The following is a 16,683-nucleotide window of genomic DNA, read 5'->3' on the forward strand; positions in this document are numbered from 1 at the left end:
ATATGTCAACAAAATAAAACAAGAATTATGTATAAAGCTTTAGCCAATGTTCAGATTTATGTTCTGGAAATATATAAGATATTAAGTCTTATTATTAGTGCATATTTAAATAGATAATGCCTCAGATGCATATTTAAACATAACATCTCAGAAAACACAAAATTGTTTGCAATTCTTAAACTAATCAATCAACTGGGGAAGTATGATGACATCTATTAGTTAGACGTATTGATGCAATGTGCAAAAAAACCCCAAAAACAAAACGATCATTTATATTCAGAACAGCAGTTTTGAAACTAGGGTCCGTGGAAATGTTTAGAGAAAAATTACTCTTATTCTAATAAAAAAATTTAAGAAAAAAAGAAGAGGAAGAAAAAAAAGAAAATTTAACTAAATTCGATTACAATAAAAAATGTATTTAAACAAATTTTTTATATATATATATATATATATATATATATATATATATATATATATATATATATATATATATATGCACACACACATACATATACACACACACACATACATACACATATATATACATACATATATATATACATACATATATACACACACACATACACATGATTAGAAGAAATAGATTTTGATTTAAATAATAAACAAATAAAATAAAAACAAGATTAAAATGAATGACAAATTTTTACACTGCAAAAAATGCTTTCTTAATTAGTATTTTTGTTTTGTTTCCAGTCCAAATATCGAAAAATTCTTAAATCAAGAAGCATTTACTAGAGAAGTAAAATGACATAAGAAATACTATTTTGTTTTAAGATAAAAAGAAAGTAATTTAAGACTTAAAACAAGCAAAATTATCTGCCAATGGGGTAAGAAACAAAATCTTGGTTTCCATTTGAATTAAGATTTTTTTCTTGTTTTCCATTCGAATTCAGATTTTTTTTCTTACCCCATTGGCAGATAACTTTGCTTGTTTTAAGTCTTAAATTACTTTCTTTTTATCTTAAAACAAAAAAGAATTTCTTATGTCATTTTACTTCTCTAGTAAATGCTACTTGATTTAAGAATTTTTCGATATTTGGACTGGAAACAAAACAAAAATACTAAGAAAAGCATTTTTTGCAGTGTATAAAATACCATAATAAAATATATTAGTCAGTAGAAAAAACGCAATAGAAACAAATTACACAAATAATATTTTAATCACAAAAGTTAATCTGTGTCCTCAAATTTCATGAAGAAATCACATGAAATTGTGCACGGAAATCTTGGATAACCTACTGCATTTGACAAAATGTGCAGTAAAATTATCCCACAATGCAATTGACCTTCTATCTGCAGGAAATAACTGAACAAGAAAAACAGTGAAGGTTAGTTTCCAGCTGGAAAATAACTGGTTTACACCGAGACGATAACGGTATCGCTTTAAAACTTGCAGAGTTTTCAAAAATGTTCATTTTCAGGCCCCAAAACGCTGCTGTTCTGCAAATGAACGGTGAAACGCATTAAAGTTCTCTTTTTTTAGTTAAAAACGGCGTCGTGTAAACGGCCCCTAAATGCGCGTCATTAACAAAAACAGACTTAAAAACAGGCAACATTCACAAACAGATGCAGAAGTTTATTAAAGAGGCACGTTACTTCTACATAAATACACAAATGTTTGCCAAAAAAAGCATGTCGGAATAAAAAATGCGTGTATATCTGAAGCGCAACAATCCTGTGAATCGCAGGAAACTGAGGATGCTAAGGCACAAAATAAGAATGCAGGCTAACAAATTTTGTTATATATAAAATTGATATTCACATAAATCAAGACAAAAACAAATAATCTGAACAACTACTTCAACATTATTTCCTGAGGTTGATAACAGAACGTCCAGCATTTCACGAGTTCTGCAAAAGCGTGAGCTTTGTCCGTCTCTATGAACACAGTGACGTGTGAAGCCTGATATCACTTATCAGCGTCATATAGATTTATAACTTAAAAACATCAGTCGTCAAAACAGTCCGCTGCCTCGGCAACAGTTACCGCTGTCGTCTTAATCTGGTGTTGTTTCTGGAGTCTTATCAACTACGGTCTGATTATCAGGAACGTTTTATGAACCTCACTAGAATAAACACTGCAAACAATGCTTTTCTTACTCAGTGTTTTTGTCTTGTTTCCAGTCCAAATATCTAAAAACTCTTAAATCAAGATGCATTTACTAGATGAGTGAAATGATATAAGATATTATGTCCTGTTTTCTGGGGGAATTAATCAAAATGAAGCGAGTTGATGCTTAAAAAAAGCAAAATTATCTGCCAATGGGGTCAGAATAATAATCTTAATTCAAACAGAAACAACATTATTTTTCTCCCCATTGGCAGATCATTTTGCTTTTTTAAGCATCAACTCACTTAATTTTGATTAATTACCCCGGAAAACAAGACTTAATATCTAATGGTATTTTACTACTTTAGTAAATGCATCTTGATTTAAGAAATGTTTGATATTTGGACTGGAAACAAGACAAAAATACTGAGTAAGAAAAGCATGTTTTGCAGTGTGCTTGAGGGCTTCGTTATAGAAGCTTGTTTCCGCCACAGAATAAAACATTTTAAAAGATAATTGCGACTTTTTATCTCACAATTGTGAGTTTAATTCTGACATCTTTTCTCAGATTTGTGAGATATAAAGTCCAATTCTAAGGGGAAAAAAAAAGAGACTTTAAAATTTTTTTTTTTTTACCTCAGAATAGTTTATATCTCACAATTCTGACTTTATAACACGCAATTGCAACTTTATATCACGTAATTCTGAGAAAAAAAATTCTGAGATTAAAAAGTCGCTTTTTTATTTTTCACTCTGTGGCGGAAACAAGCTTCCATACTTCGGCGCTACACTAGTGTAACATCTGCACTAATGTGACTTTCACTGGAATAAATGTTACTTGCATTATGTGTGTTTTTCTGGCCTTCAGTTTCGCTTGCATCAGAACGATGGCATGATGAACTTCCGTCGACGCATGTTTGACTGGAGTCATGCTGAGCGTCGGTCTCTTGCTGTGCAACACTATCAGCATTTGTGTTTTCATCAGGAAGTCCAGGGACGTTTCGTGAAACGGAAGACTTATAGTCTTCATCAGTGAAGGTCTCCGTGCAGTCCTGACCATCAACATCACCAGAAACCATCATCATTTCTTGCTTTTGGTTGGTTTTAGCCTCCAGAACACAGTTGTGAAGCTCTTCCTCGCCACCGTCATCATCATCATCATCATCATGTGTTACTGGCACTTTACCCTCAGTTTCAGCGAGATTCCCATCGTCATCTTCAGTGTCTTCCTCCTCCTGGTCACTTCGAAGCTCTCCGTCCTCCAGCTCTTCGTCTTCTGGCACGACTTTCTGCCTCTTGGACACTCCTGAACGCGGTTTATCCGGGGAACTGGAGACACTCGCTCCGGAACGCTCTGAAAGGAAGACAGTGCATGTTGGACGTTTGCTTGCTGGATAATAGCACACGACAAAACACGCTTTTCTTACTCAGTGTGTTTGTCTCGTTTCCAGTCCAAATATCAAACATTTCTTCAATCAAGATGCATTTACTAGATGAGTAAAATGACATAAGATATTAAGTCTTGTTTTCTGGGGAAATAAATAAAAATGAAGTGAGTTGATGCGTAAAAAAGCAAAATGATCTGCCAATGGGGAGAAAAATAATGTTGTTTCTGTTTAAATTAAGATTATTTTTCTGACCCCATTGGCAGATCATTTTGCTTTTTTTAAGCATCAACTCACTTAATTTTGATTAATTCACCCGAAAAACAAGACTTAATATCTTATATAATTTTACTCATCTAGTAAATGCATCTTGATTTAAGAGTTTTTAGATATTTGGACTGGAAACAAGACAAAAACACTGAGTAAGAAAAGCATGTTTTGTAGTGAACAGGGTGATACTGATAAAACGTTATCAAAATGATTCCAGTTCGAATGGATCCGAGAGGTCTAAACAACTCACATTCCCTCCTAAAAACCTCTTTAAACGACATTGCGTGTCACAATAACAGTGTTTGTCAAATTACAGAGGGTTTGCTCCTCCACCATTGACGCTTTCTGTGAGAAATGCTGCGTTTAGATCCGGCAGGAACGAGCGGAGGGATACCAACTGTGAAACGGTGTAATATTACCGTTTACAGCCAATCAGATTCGAGAACCAGAACTAACTGTTGTATAAACGAAAATATATAAGCTATTATCGCATCGCTGGTGAGAGAATCGATGTCAGATCGTATCGTGATGAAACGTCCCGATTTAAAGCTGACGCAGAATCAGTTTCAGTTATAAACAAATCACGAAAATCTGGTCATAAATTGGCCGAATACACTGAAAAAAATGCTTTTTTGCTAAAATTATTTAAGGTAGCATCTTTAAAAAAAGTAAAATAAGGGGTAAATAATGCTCTATAAAAATGCTAAAATGTTTAAAATTGATAAAAAAACATAATTAATAATATAATTTATCATTATGATTAATTAAACATCTCATATTAATTAAATACTGATTTTTTGCTGTTGTTGTGATTGCTATAATTATTTAAAGTATTAAACTTAACAAAAAAGTAAATTAAGCGGTAAATAATGCTATATGAATATGCAAAAAAAAAAAAAGAGAATGAAAATTATTTCTCAAAATCATTTTTCGTGATGAAACGTCCGATTTACAGCTGATGCAGAATCGGTTTCCAAACATTTTATAAACAAATCACGAAAATCCGGTCATAAATTGGCCACATAATTCTTAAATAAAGATGCATTTACTAAAGTAGCAAAATGCCATAAGATATCAAGTCTTGTTTTCTGGGGAAAAAATCTAAATGAAGTGAATTGATGCTTAAAAAAATCAAAATGATCTGCCAATGGAGTCAGAAAAATAATGTTGTTTCTGTTTGAATTAAGATTATTTTTCTGACCCCATTGGCAAGTACATTTTTCTTTCTCCCTCGAGCTTTTCAGGAACGCTCGAGTTCCGCCACGGCAAGTAGCACACATGTTCTGCGTAGAAGTGTGTTGTGTAAGTGTGTGTGTTTCTCCATAAACATCTTTATGGTGAGATAACTCGCAAACACTATAAACAAATCAAGCCGAGGTTATTGAGGATCTACCCCACATCAATCAGAGGCTTGTTGATGAACGAGTTACGCCACAGGTAACACATGAAGAGAGAGTTTCAGTGGAAGCTTGATCAGAAAGAGTCAGGAGGAGAATGAAAGCTTCATCTCACACATGCAGGAACTGAGCTTTTATCATGATTAAACACTCTCTGATGTAATATACTAAACAATTAAGTAAAATATTATAGAAGTGACATTTATCACTGAGAATATTAATAACTACACAACATTTTCAGTAAAGTTTTAGAAGTAAAATAAGAATAGGGGGAGAAAATGTTTAATTATCATGATTTTTTTTTATTTACAAATGGAAAAATGTTATTGCATACATACGAATATTAATAATATGATTCATTTAAAATCTAATATTAATTAAATACTGAAAATGTGTAGTTGTTGTAATAAACTAAACTAAGTAATAAACTTAAAAAGTAAAATAAGGGTTAAATAATGCTGTATAAATATGCAAAAAAGAATGAATGAAAAATTTCTCAATTATTTAGAACCTAAAAAATGTTCCTCATGCAAAATATAATTTTTAATATAATTAATAATATATTATTATTTTAACACATCTAATATTCATTAAAGAGTGAAAATGTATAGTAAGTGCTAAAATTATTTAAAGTATTATCTTTAAAAAAGGAAAATAAAATGTAAATAGTGCTGTATAAATATGCAAAAAAATTCTCAATTATTTAGAAACCTAAAAATGTTCCTCCTGCAAAATATAATTAATAATATAATTTATCATGAATAATATATGATTATTTTAACATCTAATATTAATTCAATACTGAAAATTTTTAGTAATTGCTAAAATTATGTCAAGTATTATCTTTAAAAAAGCAAAATAAGGGGTAAATAATGCTCTATAAAAATGCAAAAATGTTTATAATTGATAAAGAAACATTATAATTAATAATATAATTTATCATTATGATTAATTAAACTGATTTTTTTTAGTAATTAGAAATTACTAGAATTAAGTATTAAACTTAACAAAAAAAAGTTAAATAAGGGGTAAATAATGTTCTATAAGCATGCAAAAGTTGTAATAAATGCATTTAATATTGAATGAATGAATAAAGCATGTTTTCTGCTTTCGTATGCTTTCCACCATGTGCACATGTGCATGTGTGTGTTTTGCGTGTTTCGTACCCGGTGTGTGAGCGAGGAACTCCTGACTGTGCTGTTTCAGAACCACAAAGACTTCTGGGTATTCCACGATAGTCTTATGCATCAGGTTTTCCTGCAGACTTTTCTTCAGGTCAAGCTCGAGAAACCTGCCAAAAACAACACCGACAAATGAAGTCACATTTCACAACACAGACAAGAATATCTGGAGATTTCAATCAGCCTTTTGAATGATATTTCAATGTTTTCAACATTGATAATTGAAAAATTTCTCAAAATTATTTAGGAAAATTTACCATTACCTAAAAATGTTCCTCATGCAAAATATAATAAACAATATAATTTATCATTAATTTATCATTTATTAATTAGATGTTTGATTATTTTAACACATCTAATGTTAATTAAATACAGAAAATTTGAGCATCAAATCATTATATTAGATTTTTTTTTTTTTCTTAAATGTGTATATTATATTACATTATATTATATTACATTATATTATATTATATTTGTGTGTATTATCTTAAGTGTGTATATTTAGGATTTGTATTTAGATGTTTAGTACAGCACTTTGGTCAGTCGTGTGGCTGTTTTTAAATGTGCTTTATAAATTAATTAAACTTGAAACTTGATTTCTGAAGGATCATGTGACACTGAAGACTGGAGTAATGATGCTGAAAATTCAGCTTTGATCACAGGAATAAATTACACTTTACTATATATTCACATAGAAAACAGATGATTTACATTATAATAATATTTCATAATTTTCACTGTATTTTTGATCAAATAAATGCAGCTTTGGTGAGCAGAAATGACGTTACCACACTGATTAATGATGAATGTAATTATATTAGTTGTAATATTAATGCATCTCGGTGTTGACGTTCTCCTCTTCCAGAACATTCCCATGACATCATGTTTGGAGGAACGACAGGAATCTCCATAAACATCAACCGGAGGCTAAAACTCACGGCTGGAAACTCGTTTAACATGAATCAGGAACAGCTTTAACACACACCGAGGCCTTTCACTCTCTCTCTTGTGACATCAGCGAATCCATCAGGAGTCGAGAGCCTCGTAAATCAGGGATTCGGAATCCGTGAAGAACACAGACGCTTTCATACGCTGTTGATGAACATGCAGGCAACAGATCCTCACACACTCCTTCTGTTTCACAGATCCTCACACACTCCTTCTGTTTCACAGGTCCTCACACACTCCTTCTGTTTTACAGGCCAAAACAAAGAGGCAAAAGCTCATGCGAAGGAAAACAAGCCGGACCGAGCCAAACCTTCACTGAGGAACTCAACTTCCTCAACTCTCTCAAAACTCAACTCCCTCAACTCTCAAAACTCAACTCCCTCAACTCTCAAAACTCAACTCCCTCAACTCTCAAAACTCAACTCCCTCAACTCTCAAAACTCAACTCCCTCAACTCTCAAAACTCAACTCCCTCAACTCTCAAAACTCAACTCCCTCAACTCTCAAAACTCAACTCCCTCAACTCTCAAAACTCAACTCCCTCAACTCTCAAAACTCAACTCCCTCAACTCTCAAAACTCTCAAAACTCAACTCTCAAAACTCAACTCTCAAAACTCAACTCTCAAAACTCAACTCTCAAAACTCAACTCTCAAAACTCAACTCTCAAAACTCAACTCTCAAAACTCAACTCTCTCAAAACTCAACTCTCTCAACTCTCAAAACTCAACTCTCTCAACTCTCAAAACTCAACTCTCTCAACTCTCAAAACTCAACTCTCAAAACTCAACTCTCAAAACTCAACTCTCAAAACTCAACTCTCAAAACTCAACTCTCAAAACTCAACTCTCAAAACTCAACTCTCAAAACTCAACTCACTCAACTCTCTCAACTCTCAAAACTCAACTCTCTCAACTCTCAAAACTCAACTCTCTCAACTCTCAAAACTCAACTCTCTCAACTCTCAAAACTCAACTCTCAAAACTCAACTCTCAAAACTCAACTCTCAAAACTCAACTCTCAAAACTCAACTCTCAAAACTCAACTCTCAAAACTCAAAACTCAACTCTCAAAACTCAACTCTCAAAACTCAACTCTCAAAACTCAACTCTCAAAACTCAAAACTCAACTCTCAAAACTCAAAACTCAACTCTCAAAACTCAACTCTCAAAACTCAACTCTCAAAACTCAACTCTCAAAACTCAACTCTCAAAACTCAACTCTCAAAACTCAACACTCAACTCTCAACACTCAACTCTCAAAACTCAACTCTCAAAACTCAACTCTCAAAACTCAACTCTCAAAACTCAACTCTCAAAACTCAACCCTCAACTCTCTCAAAACTCAACTCTCAAAACTCAACTTCCTCAACTCTCTCAAAACTCAACTCTCTCAACTCTCAAAACTCAACTCTCTCAACTCTCAAAACTCAACTCACTCAACTCTCTCAACTCTCAAAACTCAACTCTCTCAACTCTCAAAACTCAACTCTCAAAACTCAACTCTCAAAACTCAACTCTCAAAACTCAACTCTCAAAACTCAACTCTCAAAACTCAACTCTCAAAACTCAACTCTCAAAACTCAACTCTCAAAACTCAACTCTCAAAACTCAACTCTCAAAACTCAACTCTCAAAACTCAACTCACTCAACTCTCTCAACTCTCAAAACTCAACTCTCAAAACTCAACTCTCAAAACTCAACTCTCAAAACTCAACTCTCAAAACTCAACTCTCAAAACTCAAAACTCAACTCTCAAAACTCAAAACTCAACTCTCAAAACTCAACTCTCAAAACTCAACTCTCAAAACTCAACTCTCAAAACTCAACTCTCAAAACTCAACACTCAACTCTCAACACTCAACTCTCAAAACTCAACTCTCAAAACTCAACTCTCAAAACTCAACTCTCAAAACTCAACTCTCAAAACTCAACTTCCTCAACTCTCTCAAAACTCAACTCTCTCAACTCTCAAAACTCAACTCTCTCAACTCTCAAAACTCAACTCTCTCAACTCTCAAAACTCAACTCTCAAAACTCAACTCTCAAAACTCAACTCTCAAAACTCAACTCTCAAAACTCAACTCTCAAAACTCAACTCTCAAAACTCAACTCTCAAAACTCAACTCTCAAAACTCAACTCTCAAAACTCAACTCACTCAACTCTCTCAACTCTCAAAACTCAACTCTCTCAACTCTCAAAACTCAACTCTCTCAACTCTCAAAACTCAACTCTCTCAACTCTCAAAACTCAACTCTCAAAACTCAACTCTCAAAACTCAACTCTCAAAACTCAACTCTCAAAACTCAACTCTCAAAACTCAACTCTCAAAACTCAACTCTCAAAACTCAACTCTCAACTCTCAAAACTCAACTCTCAAAACTCAACTCTCAAAACTCAAAACTCAACTCTCAAAACTCAAAACTCAACTCTCAAAACTCAACTCTCAAAACTCAACTCTCAAAACTCAACTCTCAAAACTCAACACTCAACTCTCAACACTCAACTCTCAAAACTCAACTCTCAAAACTCAACTCTCAAAACTCAACTCTCAAAACTCAACTCTCAAAACTCAACTCTCAAAACTCAACTCTCAAAACTCAACCCTCAACTCTCTCAAAACTCAACTCTCAAAACTCAACTTCCTCAACTCTCTCAAAACTCTCTCCTCTCAAAACTCTCTCTCCTCTCAAAACTCAACTCTCAAAACTCAACTTCCTCAACTCTCAAAACTCAACTTCCTCAACTCTCTCAAAACTCAACTCTCAAAACTCAACTTCCTCAACTCTCTCAAAACTCTCTCTCCTCTCAAAACTCTCTCTCCTCTCAAAACTCAGCTCTCAAAACTCAACTTCCTCAACTCTCTCAAAACTCAACTCTCAAAACTCAACTTCCTCAACTCTCTCAAAACTCTCTCTCCTCTCAAAACTCTCTCTCCTCTCAAAACTCAACTCTCAAAACTCAACTTCCTCAACTCTCAAAACTCAACTTCCTCAACTCTCAAAACTCAACTTCCTCAACTCTCTCAAAACTCAACTCTCAAAACTCAACTTCCTCAACTCTCTCAAAACTCTCTCTCCTCTCAAAACTCTCTCTCCTCTCAAAACTCTCTCTCCTCTCAAAACTCAACTTCCTCAACTCTCAAAACTCAACTTCCTCAACTCTCAAAACTCAACTTCCTCAACTCTCAAAACTCAACTTCCTCAACTCTCAAAACTCAAACTCTCAAAACTCAACTTCCTCAACTCTCTCAAAACTCTCTCTCCTCTCAAAACTCTCTCCTCTCAAAAGTCAACTCTCAAAACTCAACTTCCTCAACTCTCAAAACTCAACTTCCTCAACTCTCTCAAAACTCAACTCTCAAAACTCAACTTCCTCAACTCTCTCAAAACTCTCTCTCCTCTCAAAACTCTCTCTCCTCTCAAAACTCAACTTCCTCAACTCTCAAAACTCAACTTCCTCAACTCTCAAAACTCAACTTCCTCAACTCTCTCAAAACTCAACTCTCAAAACTCAACTTCCTCAACTCTCTCAAAACTCTCTCTCCTCTCAAAACTCTCTCTCCTCTCAAAACTCTCTCTCCTCTCAAAACTCTCTCTCCTCTCAAAACTCTCTCTCCTCTCAAAACTCAACTTCCTCAACTCTCAAAACTCAACTTCCTCAACTCTCAAAACTCAACTCCCTCAACTCTCAAAACTCAACTCCCTCAACTCTCAAACCTCAACTCCCTCAACTCTCTCAAAACTCAACTCTCTCAACTCTCAAAACTCAACTCTCTCAACTCTCAAAACTCAACTCTCTCAACTCTCAAAACTCAACTCTCAAAACTCAACTCTCAAAACTCAACTCTCAAAACTCAACTCTCAAAACTCAACTCACTCAACTCTCTCAACTCTCAAAACTCAACTCTCTCAACTCTCAAAACTCAACTCTCTCAACTCTCAAAACTCTCAAAACTCAACTCTCAAAACTCAACTCTCTCAACTCTCAAAACTCAACTCTCTCAACTCTCAAAACTCAACTCTCTCAACTCTCAAAACTCTCAAAACTCAACTCTCAAAACTCAACTCTCAAAACTCAACTCTCAAAACTCAACTCTCAAAACTCAACTCTCAAAACTCAACTCTCAAAACTCAAAACTCAACTCTCAAAACTCAACTCTCAAAACTCAACACTCAACTCTCAACACTCAACTCTCAAAACTCAACTCTCAAAACTCAACTCTCAAAACTCAACTCTCAAAACTCAACTCTCAAAACTCAACTCTCAAAACTCAACTCTCAAAACTCAACCCTCAACTCTCTCAAAACTCAACTCTCAAAACTCAACTTCCTCAACTCTCTCAAAACTCTCTCTCCTCTCAAAACTCTCTCTCCTCTCAAAACTCTCTCTCCTCTCAAAACTCAGCTCTCAAAACTCAACTTCCTCAACTCTCTCAAAACTCAACTCTCAAAACTCAACTTCCTCAACTCTCTCAAAACTCTCTCTCCTCTCAAAACTCTCTCTCCTCTCAAAACTCTCTCTCCTCTCAAAACTCAGCTCTCAAAACTCAACTTCCTCAACTCTCTCAAAACTCAACTCTCAAAACTCAACTTCCTCAACTCTCTCAAAACTCTCTCTCCTCTCAAAACTCTCTCTCCTCTCAAAACTCAACTCTCAAAACTCAACTTCCTCAACTCTCAAAACTCAACTTCCTCAACTCTCAAAACTCAACTTCCTCAACTCTCAAAACTCAACTTCCTCAACTCTCTCAAAACTCAACTCTCAAAACTCAACTTCCTCAACTCTCTCAAAACTCTCTCTCCTCTCAAAACTCTCTCTCCTCTCAAAACTCTCTCTCCTCTCAAAACTCAACTTCCTCAACTCTCAAAACTCAACTTCCTCAACTCTCAAAACTCAACTTCCTCAACTCTCAAAACTCAACTTCCTCAACTCTCAAAACTCAAACTCTCAAAACTCAACTTCCACAACTCTCTCAAAACTCTCTCTCCTCTCAAAACTCTCTCCTCTCAAAAGTCAACTCTCAAAACTCAACTTCCTCAACTCTCAAAACTCAACTTCCTCAACTCTCTCAAAACTCAACTCTCAAAACTCAACTTCCTCAACTCTCTCAAAACTCAACTCTCAAAACTCAACTTCCTCAACTCTCTCAAAACTCTCTCTCCTCTCAAAACTCTCTCTCCTCTCAAAACTCAACTTCCTCAACTCTCAAAACTCAACTTCCTCAACTCTCAAAACTCAACTTCCTCAACTCTCTCAAAACTCAACTCTCAAAACTCAACTTCCTCAACTCTCTCAAAACTCTCTCTCCTCTCAAAACTCTCTCTCCTCTCAAAACTCTCTCTCCTCTCAAAACTCTCTCTCCTCTCAAAACTCAACTTCCTCAACTCTCAAAACTCAACTTCCTCAACTCTCAAAACTCAACTCCCTCAACTCTCAAAACTCAACTCCCTCAACTCTCAAACCTCAACTCCCTCAACTCTCTCAAAACTCAACTCTCTCAACTCTCAAAACTCAACTCTCTCAACTCTCAAAACTCAACTCTCAAAACTCAACTCTCAAAACTCAACTCTCAAAACTCAACTCTCAAAACTCAACTCTCAAACCTCAACTCTCAAACCTCAACTCTCAAACCTCAACTCCCTCAACTCTCTCAAAACTCAACCCTCAACTCTCAAAACTCAAATCTCTATACTCTCAAAACGCTCAAACCTCAACTCTCAAACCTCAACTCTCAAACCTCAACTCTCAAACCTCAACTCTCAAACCTCAACTCTCAAACCTCAACTCTCAAACCTCAACTCTCAAACCTCAACTCTCAAACCTCAACTCTCAAACCTCAACTCTCAAACCTCAACTCTCAAACCTCAACTCAAACCTCAACTCTCAAAACTCAACTCTCAAAACTCAACTCAACTCTCAAAACTCAACTCCCTCAACTCTCAAAACTCAACTCCCTCAACTCTCAAAACTCAACTCCCTCAACTCTCAAAACTCAACTCCCTCAACTCTCAAAACTCAACTCCCTCAACTCTCAAAACTCAACTCTCTCAACTCTCAACTCCCTCAACTCTCAAAACTCAACTCTCTCAACTCAACTCTCTCAACTCTCTCAACTCTCTCGAAACTTAACTCTCAAACCTCAACTCTCTCAACTCAACTCTCAAAACTCTCAAAACTCAACTCTTAAAAAACTCAACTCTCTCAACTCTCTCAACTCAACTCTCTTAACTTTCAAAACTCTCAAACCTCAACTCTCTCAAACCTCAACTCTCAAACCTCAACTCTCAAACCTCAACTCTCAAACCTCAACTCTCAAACCTCAACTCTCAAACCTCAACTCTCAAACCTCAACTCTCAAACCTCAACTCAACTCTCAAAACTCAACTCAACTCTCAAAACTCAACTCCCTCAACTCTCAAAACTCAACTCCCTCAACTCTCAAAACTCAACTCCCTCAACTCTCAAAACTCAACTCCCTCAACTCTCAAAACTCAACTCCCTCAACTCTCAAAACTCAACTCTCTCAACTCTCAAAACTCAACTCTCTCAACTCTCAAAACTCAACTCTCTCAACTCTCAAAACTCAACTCTCTCAACTCTCTCGAAACTTAACTCTCAAACCTCAACTCTCAAAAATTCAACTCTCTCAACTCAACTCTCAAAACTCTCAAAACTCAACTCTTAAAAAACTCAACTCTCTCAACTCTCAAAAACTCAACTCTCTCAACTCAACTCTCTTAACTTTCAAAACTCTCAAACCTCAACTCTCTCAACTTTCTCAAATCTCAAAACTCAACTCTCTCAAATCTCAAATGTCAACTCTCAAAACTCTCAAACCTCAACTTTCAAAAACTCAACTCTTTCAACTCAAACTCTCTTAACTCTTAAAACTCAACTCCCTCAACTCTCTCAAAACTCAACTCTCTCAACTCTCAAAAACTCAACTCTCTCAACTCAACTCTCTCAACTCAACTCTCAAACCTCAAAACTCTCAAACCTCAAAACTCTCAAACCTCAAAACTCTCAAACACTCAACTCTCTTAACTTTCAAAACTCTCAAACCTCAACTCTCTCAAACCTCAACTCTCAACCCTCAACTCTCTCAAAACTCTCAAACCTCAACTCTCTCGAAACTCAACTCTCTCAACTCTCAAAAATTCAACTCTCTTAACTCTCTCAACTCTCTTAACTCTCAAACCTCAACTCTCTCAAACCTCAACTCTCAAAACTCAACTCTCTCAAACCTCAACTCTCTCGAAACTCAACTCTCTCGAAACTCAACTCTCTCAACTCTCAAAAACTCAACTCTCTTAACTTTCAAAACTCTCAAACCTCAACTCTCAAAACTCAACTCTCTCAAAACTCTCAAACCTCAACTCTCAAACCTCAACTCTCTCGAAACTCAACTCTCTCAACTCTCAAAAATTCAACTCTCTTAACTCTCAAACCTCAACTCTCTCAAACCTCAACTCTCTCAACTCTCAAAAACTCAACTCTCTTAACTTTCAAAACTCTCAAACCTCAACTCTCAAACCTCAACTCTCTCGAAACTCAACTCTCTCAACTCTCAAAAATTCAACTCTCTTAACTCTCAAACCTCAACTCTCTCAAACCTCAACTCTCAAAACTCAACTCTCTCAAACCTCAACTCTCAAACCTCAACTCTCTCGAAACTCAACTCTCTCAACTCTCAAAACTCAACTCTCTCAACTCTCAAAACTCAACTCTCTCAACTCTCAAAACTCAACTCTCTCAACTCTCAAAACTCAACTCTCTCAACTCTCTCGAAACTTAACTCTCAAACCTCAACTCTCAAAAATTCAACTCTCTCAACTCAACTCTCAAAACTCTCAAAACTCAACTCTTAAAAAACTCAACTCTCTCAACTCTCAAAAACTCAACTCTCTCAACTCAACTCTCTTAACTTTCAAAACTCTCAAACCTCAACTCTCTCAAACCTCAACTCTCTCAACTTTCTCAAATCTCAAAACTCAACTCTCTCAAATCTCAAATGTCAACTCTCAAAACTCTCAAACCTCAACTTTCAAAAACTCAACTCTTTCAACTCAAACTCTCTTAACTCTTAAAACTCAACTCCCTCAACTCTCTCAAAACTCAACTCTCTCAACTCTCAAAAACTCAACTCTCTCAACTCAACTCTCTCAACTCAACTCTCAAACCTCAAAACTCTCAAACCTCAAAACTCTCAAACCTCAAAACTCTCAAACACTCAACTCTCTTAACTTTCAAAACTCTCAAACCTCAACTCTCTCAAACCTCAACTCTCAACCCTCAACTCTCTCAAAACTCTCAAACCTCAACTCTCTCGAAACTCAACTCTCTCAACTCTCAAAAATTCAACTCTCTTAACTCTCTCAACTCTCTTAACTCTCAAACCTCAACTCTCTCAAACCTCAACTCTCAAAACTCAACTCTCTCAAACCTCAACTCTCTCGAAACTCAACTCTCTCAACTCTCAAAAACTCAACTCTCTTAACTTTCAAAACTCTCAAACCTCAACTCTCAAAACTCAACTCTCTCAAAACTCTCAAACCTCAACTCTCAAACCTCAACTCTCTCGAAACTCAACTCTCTCAACTCTCAAAAATTCAACTCTCTTAACTCTCAAACCTCAACTCTCTCAAACCTCAACTCTCTCAACTCTCAAAAACTCAACTCTCTTAACTTTCAAAACTCTCAAACCTCAACTCTCAAACCTCAACTCTCTCGAAACTCAACTCTCTCAACTCTCAAAAATTCAACTCTCTTAACTCTCAAACCTCAACTCTCTCAAACCTCAACTCTCAAAACTCAACTCTCTCAAACCTCAACTCTCAAACCTCAACTCTCTCGAAACTCAACTCTCTCAACTCTCAAAACTCAACTCTCTCAACTCTCAAAACTCAACTCTCTCGAAACTCAACTCTCTCAACTCTCAAAACTCAACTCTCTCAACTCTCTCGAAACTTAACTCTCAAACCTCAACTCTCAAAAATTCAACTCTCTCAACTCAACTCTCAAAACTCTCAAAACTCAACTCTTAAAAAACTCAACTCTCTCAACTCTCAAAAACTCAACTCTCTCAACTCAACTCTCTTAACTTTCAAAACTCTCAAACCTCAACTCTCTCAAACCTCAACTCTCTCAACTTTCTCAAATCTCAAAACTCAACTCTCTCAAATCTCAAATGTCAACTCTCAAAACTCTCAAACCTCAACTTTCAAAAACTCAACTCTTTCAACTCAAACTCTCTTAACTCTTAAAACTCAACTCCCTCAACTCTCTCAAAACTCAACTCTCTCAACTCTCAAAAACTCAACTCTCTCAACTCAACTCTCTCAACTCAACTCTCAAACCTCAAAACTCTCAAACCTCAAAACTCTCAAACCTCAAAACTCTCAAACCTCAAAACTCTCAAACACTCAACTC

At 35.7% G+C, this 16,683-nt stretch overlaps 1 protein-coding gene across 1 annotated transcript in view; it reads right to left on the reverse strand.

Annotated features, from left to right (window-relative positions):
• Positions 1–1,572: 1,572 nt before the first annotated feature.
• znhit6 (zinc finger HIT-type containing 6) overlaps positions 1,573–16,683 on the reverse strand; it is a 45,494-nt gene continuing 30,383 nt past the window's right edge. The window contains exons 9-10 of the mRNA XM_084099331.1: positions 6,290–6,414; positions 1,573–3,425 (exon numbers count right to left, since the gene is read on the reverse strand). Coding sequence (XP_083955457.1) covers positions 2,857–3,425; positions 6,290–6,414 — 694 coding nt within the window. The 3' untranslated portion in view covers positions 1,573–2,856. The remainder of the gene's footprint in view (positions 3,426–6,289; positions 6,415–16,683) is intronic.

Source organism: Abramis brama (genome assembly GCF_963993115.1).
Source record: "Abramis brama genome assembly, chromosome: 22".
Classification (NCBI taxonomy): domain Eukaryota; kingdom Metazoa; phylum Chordata; class Actinopteri; order Cypriniformes; family Leuciscidae; genus Abramis; species Abramis brama.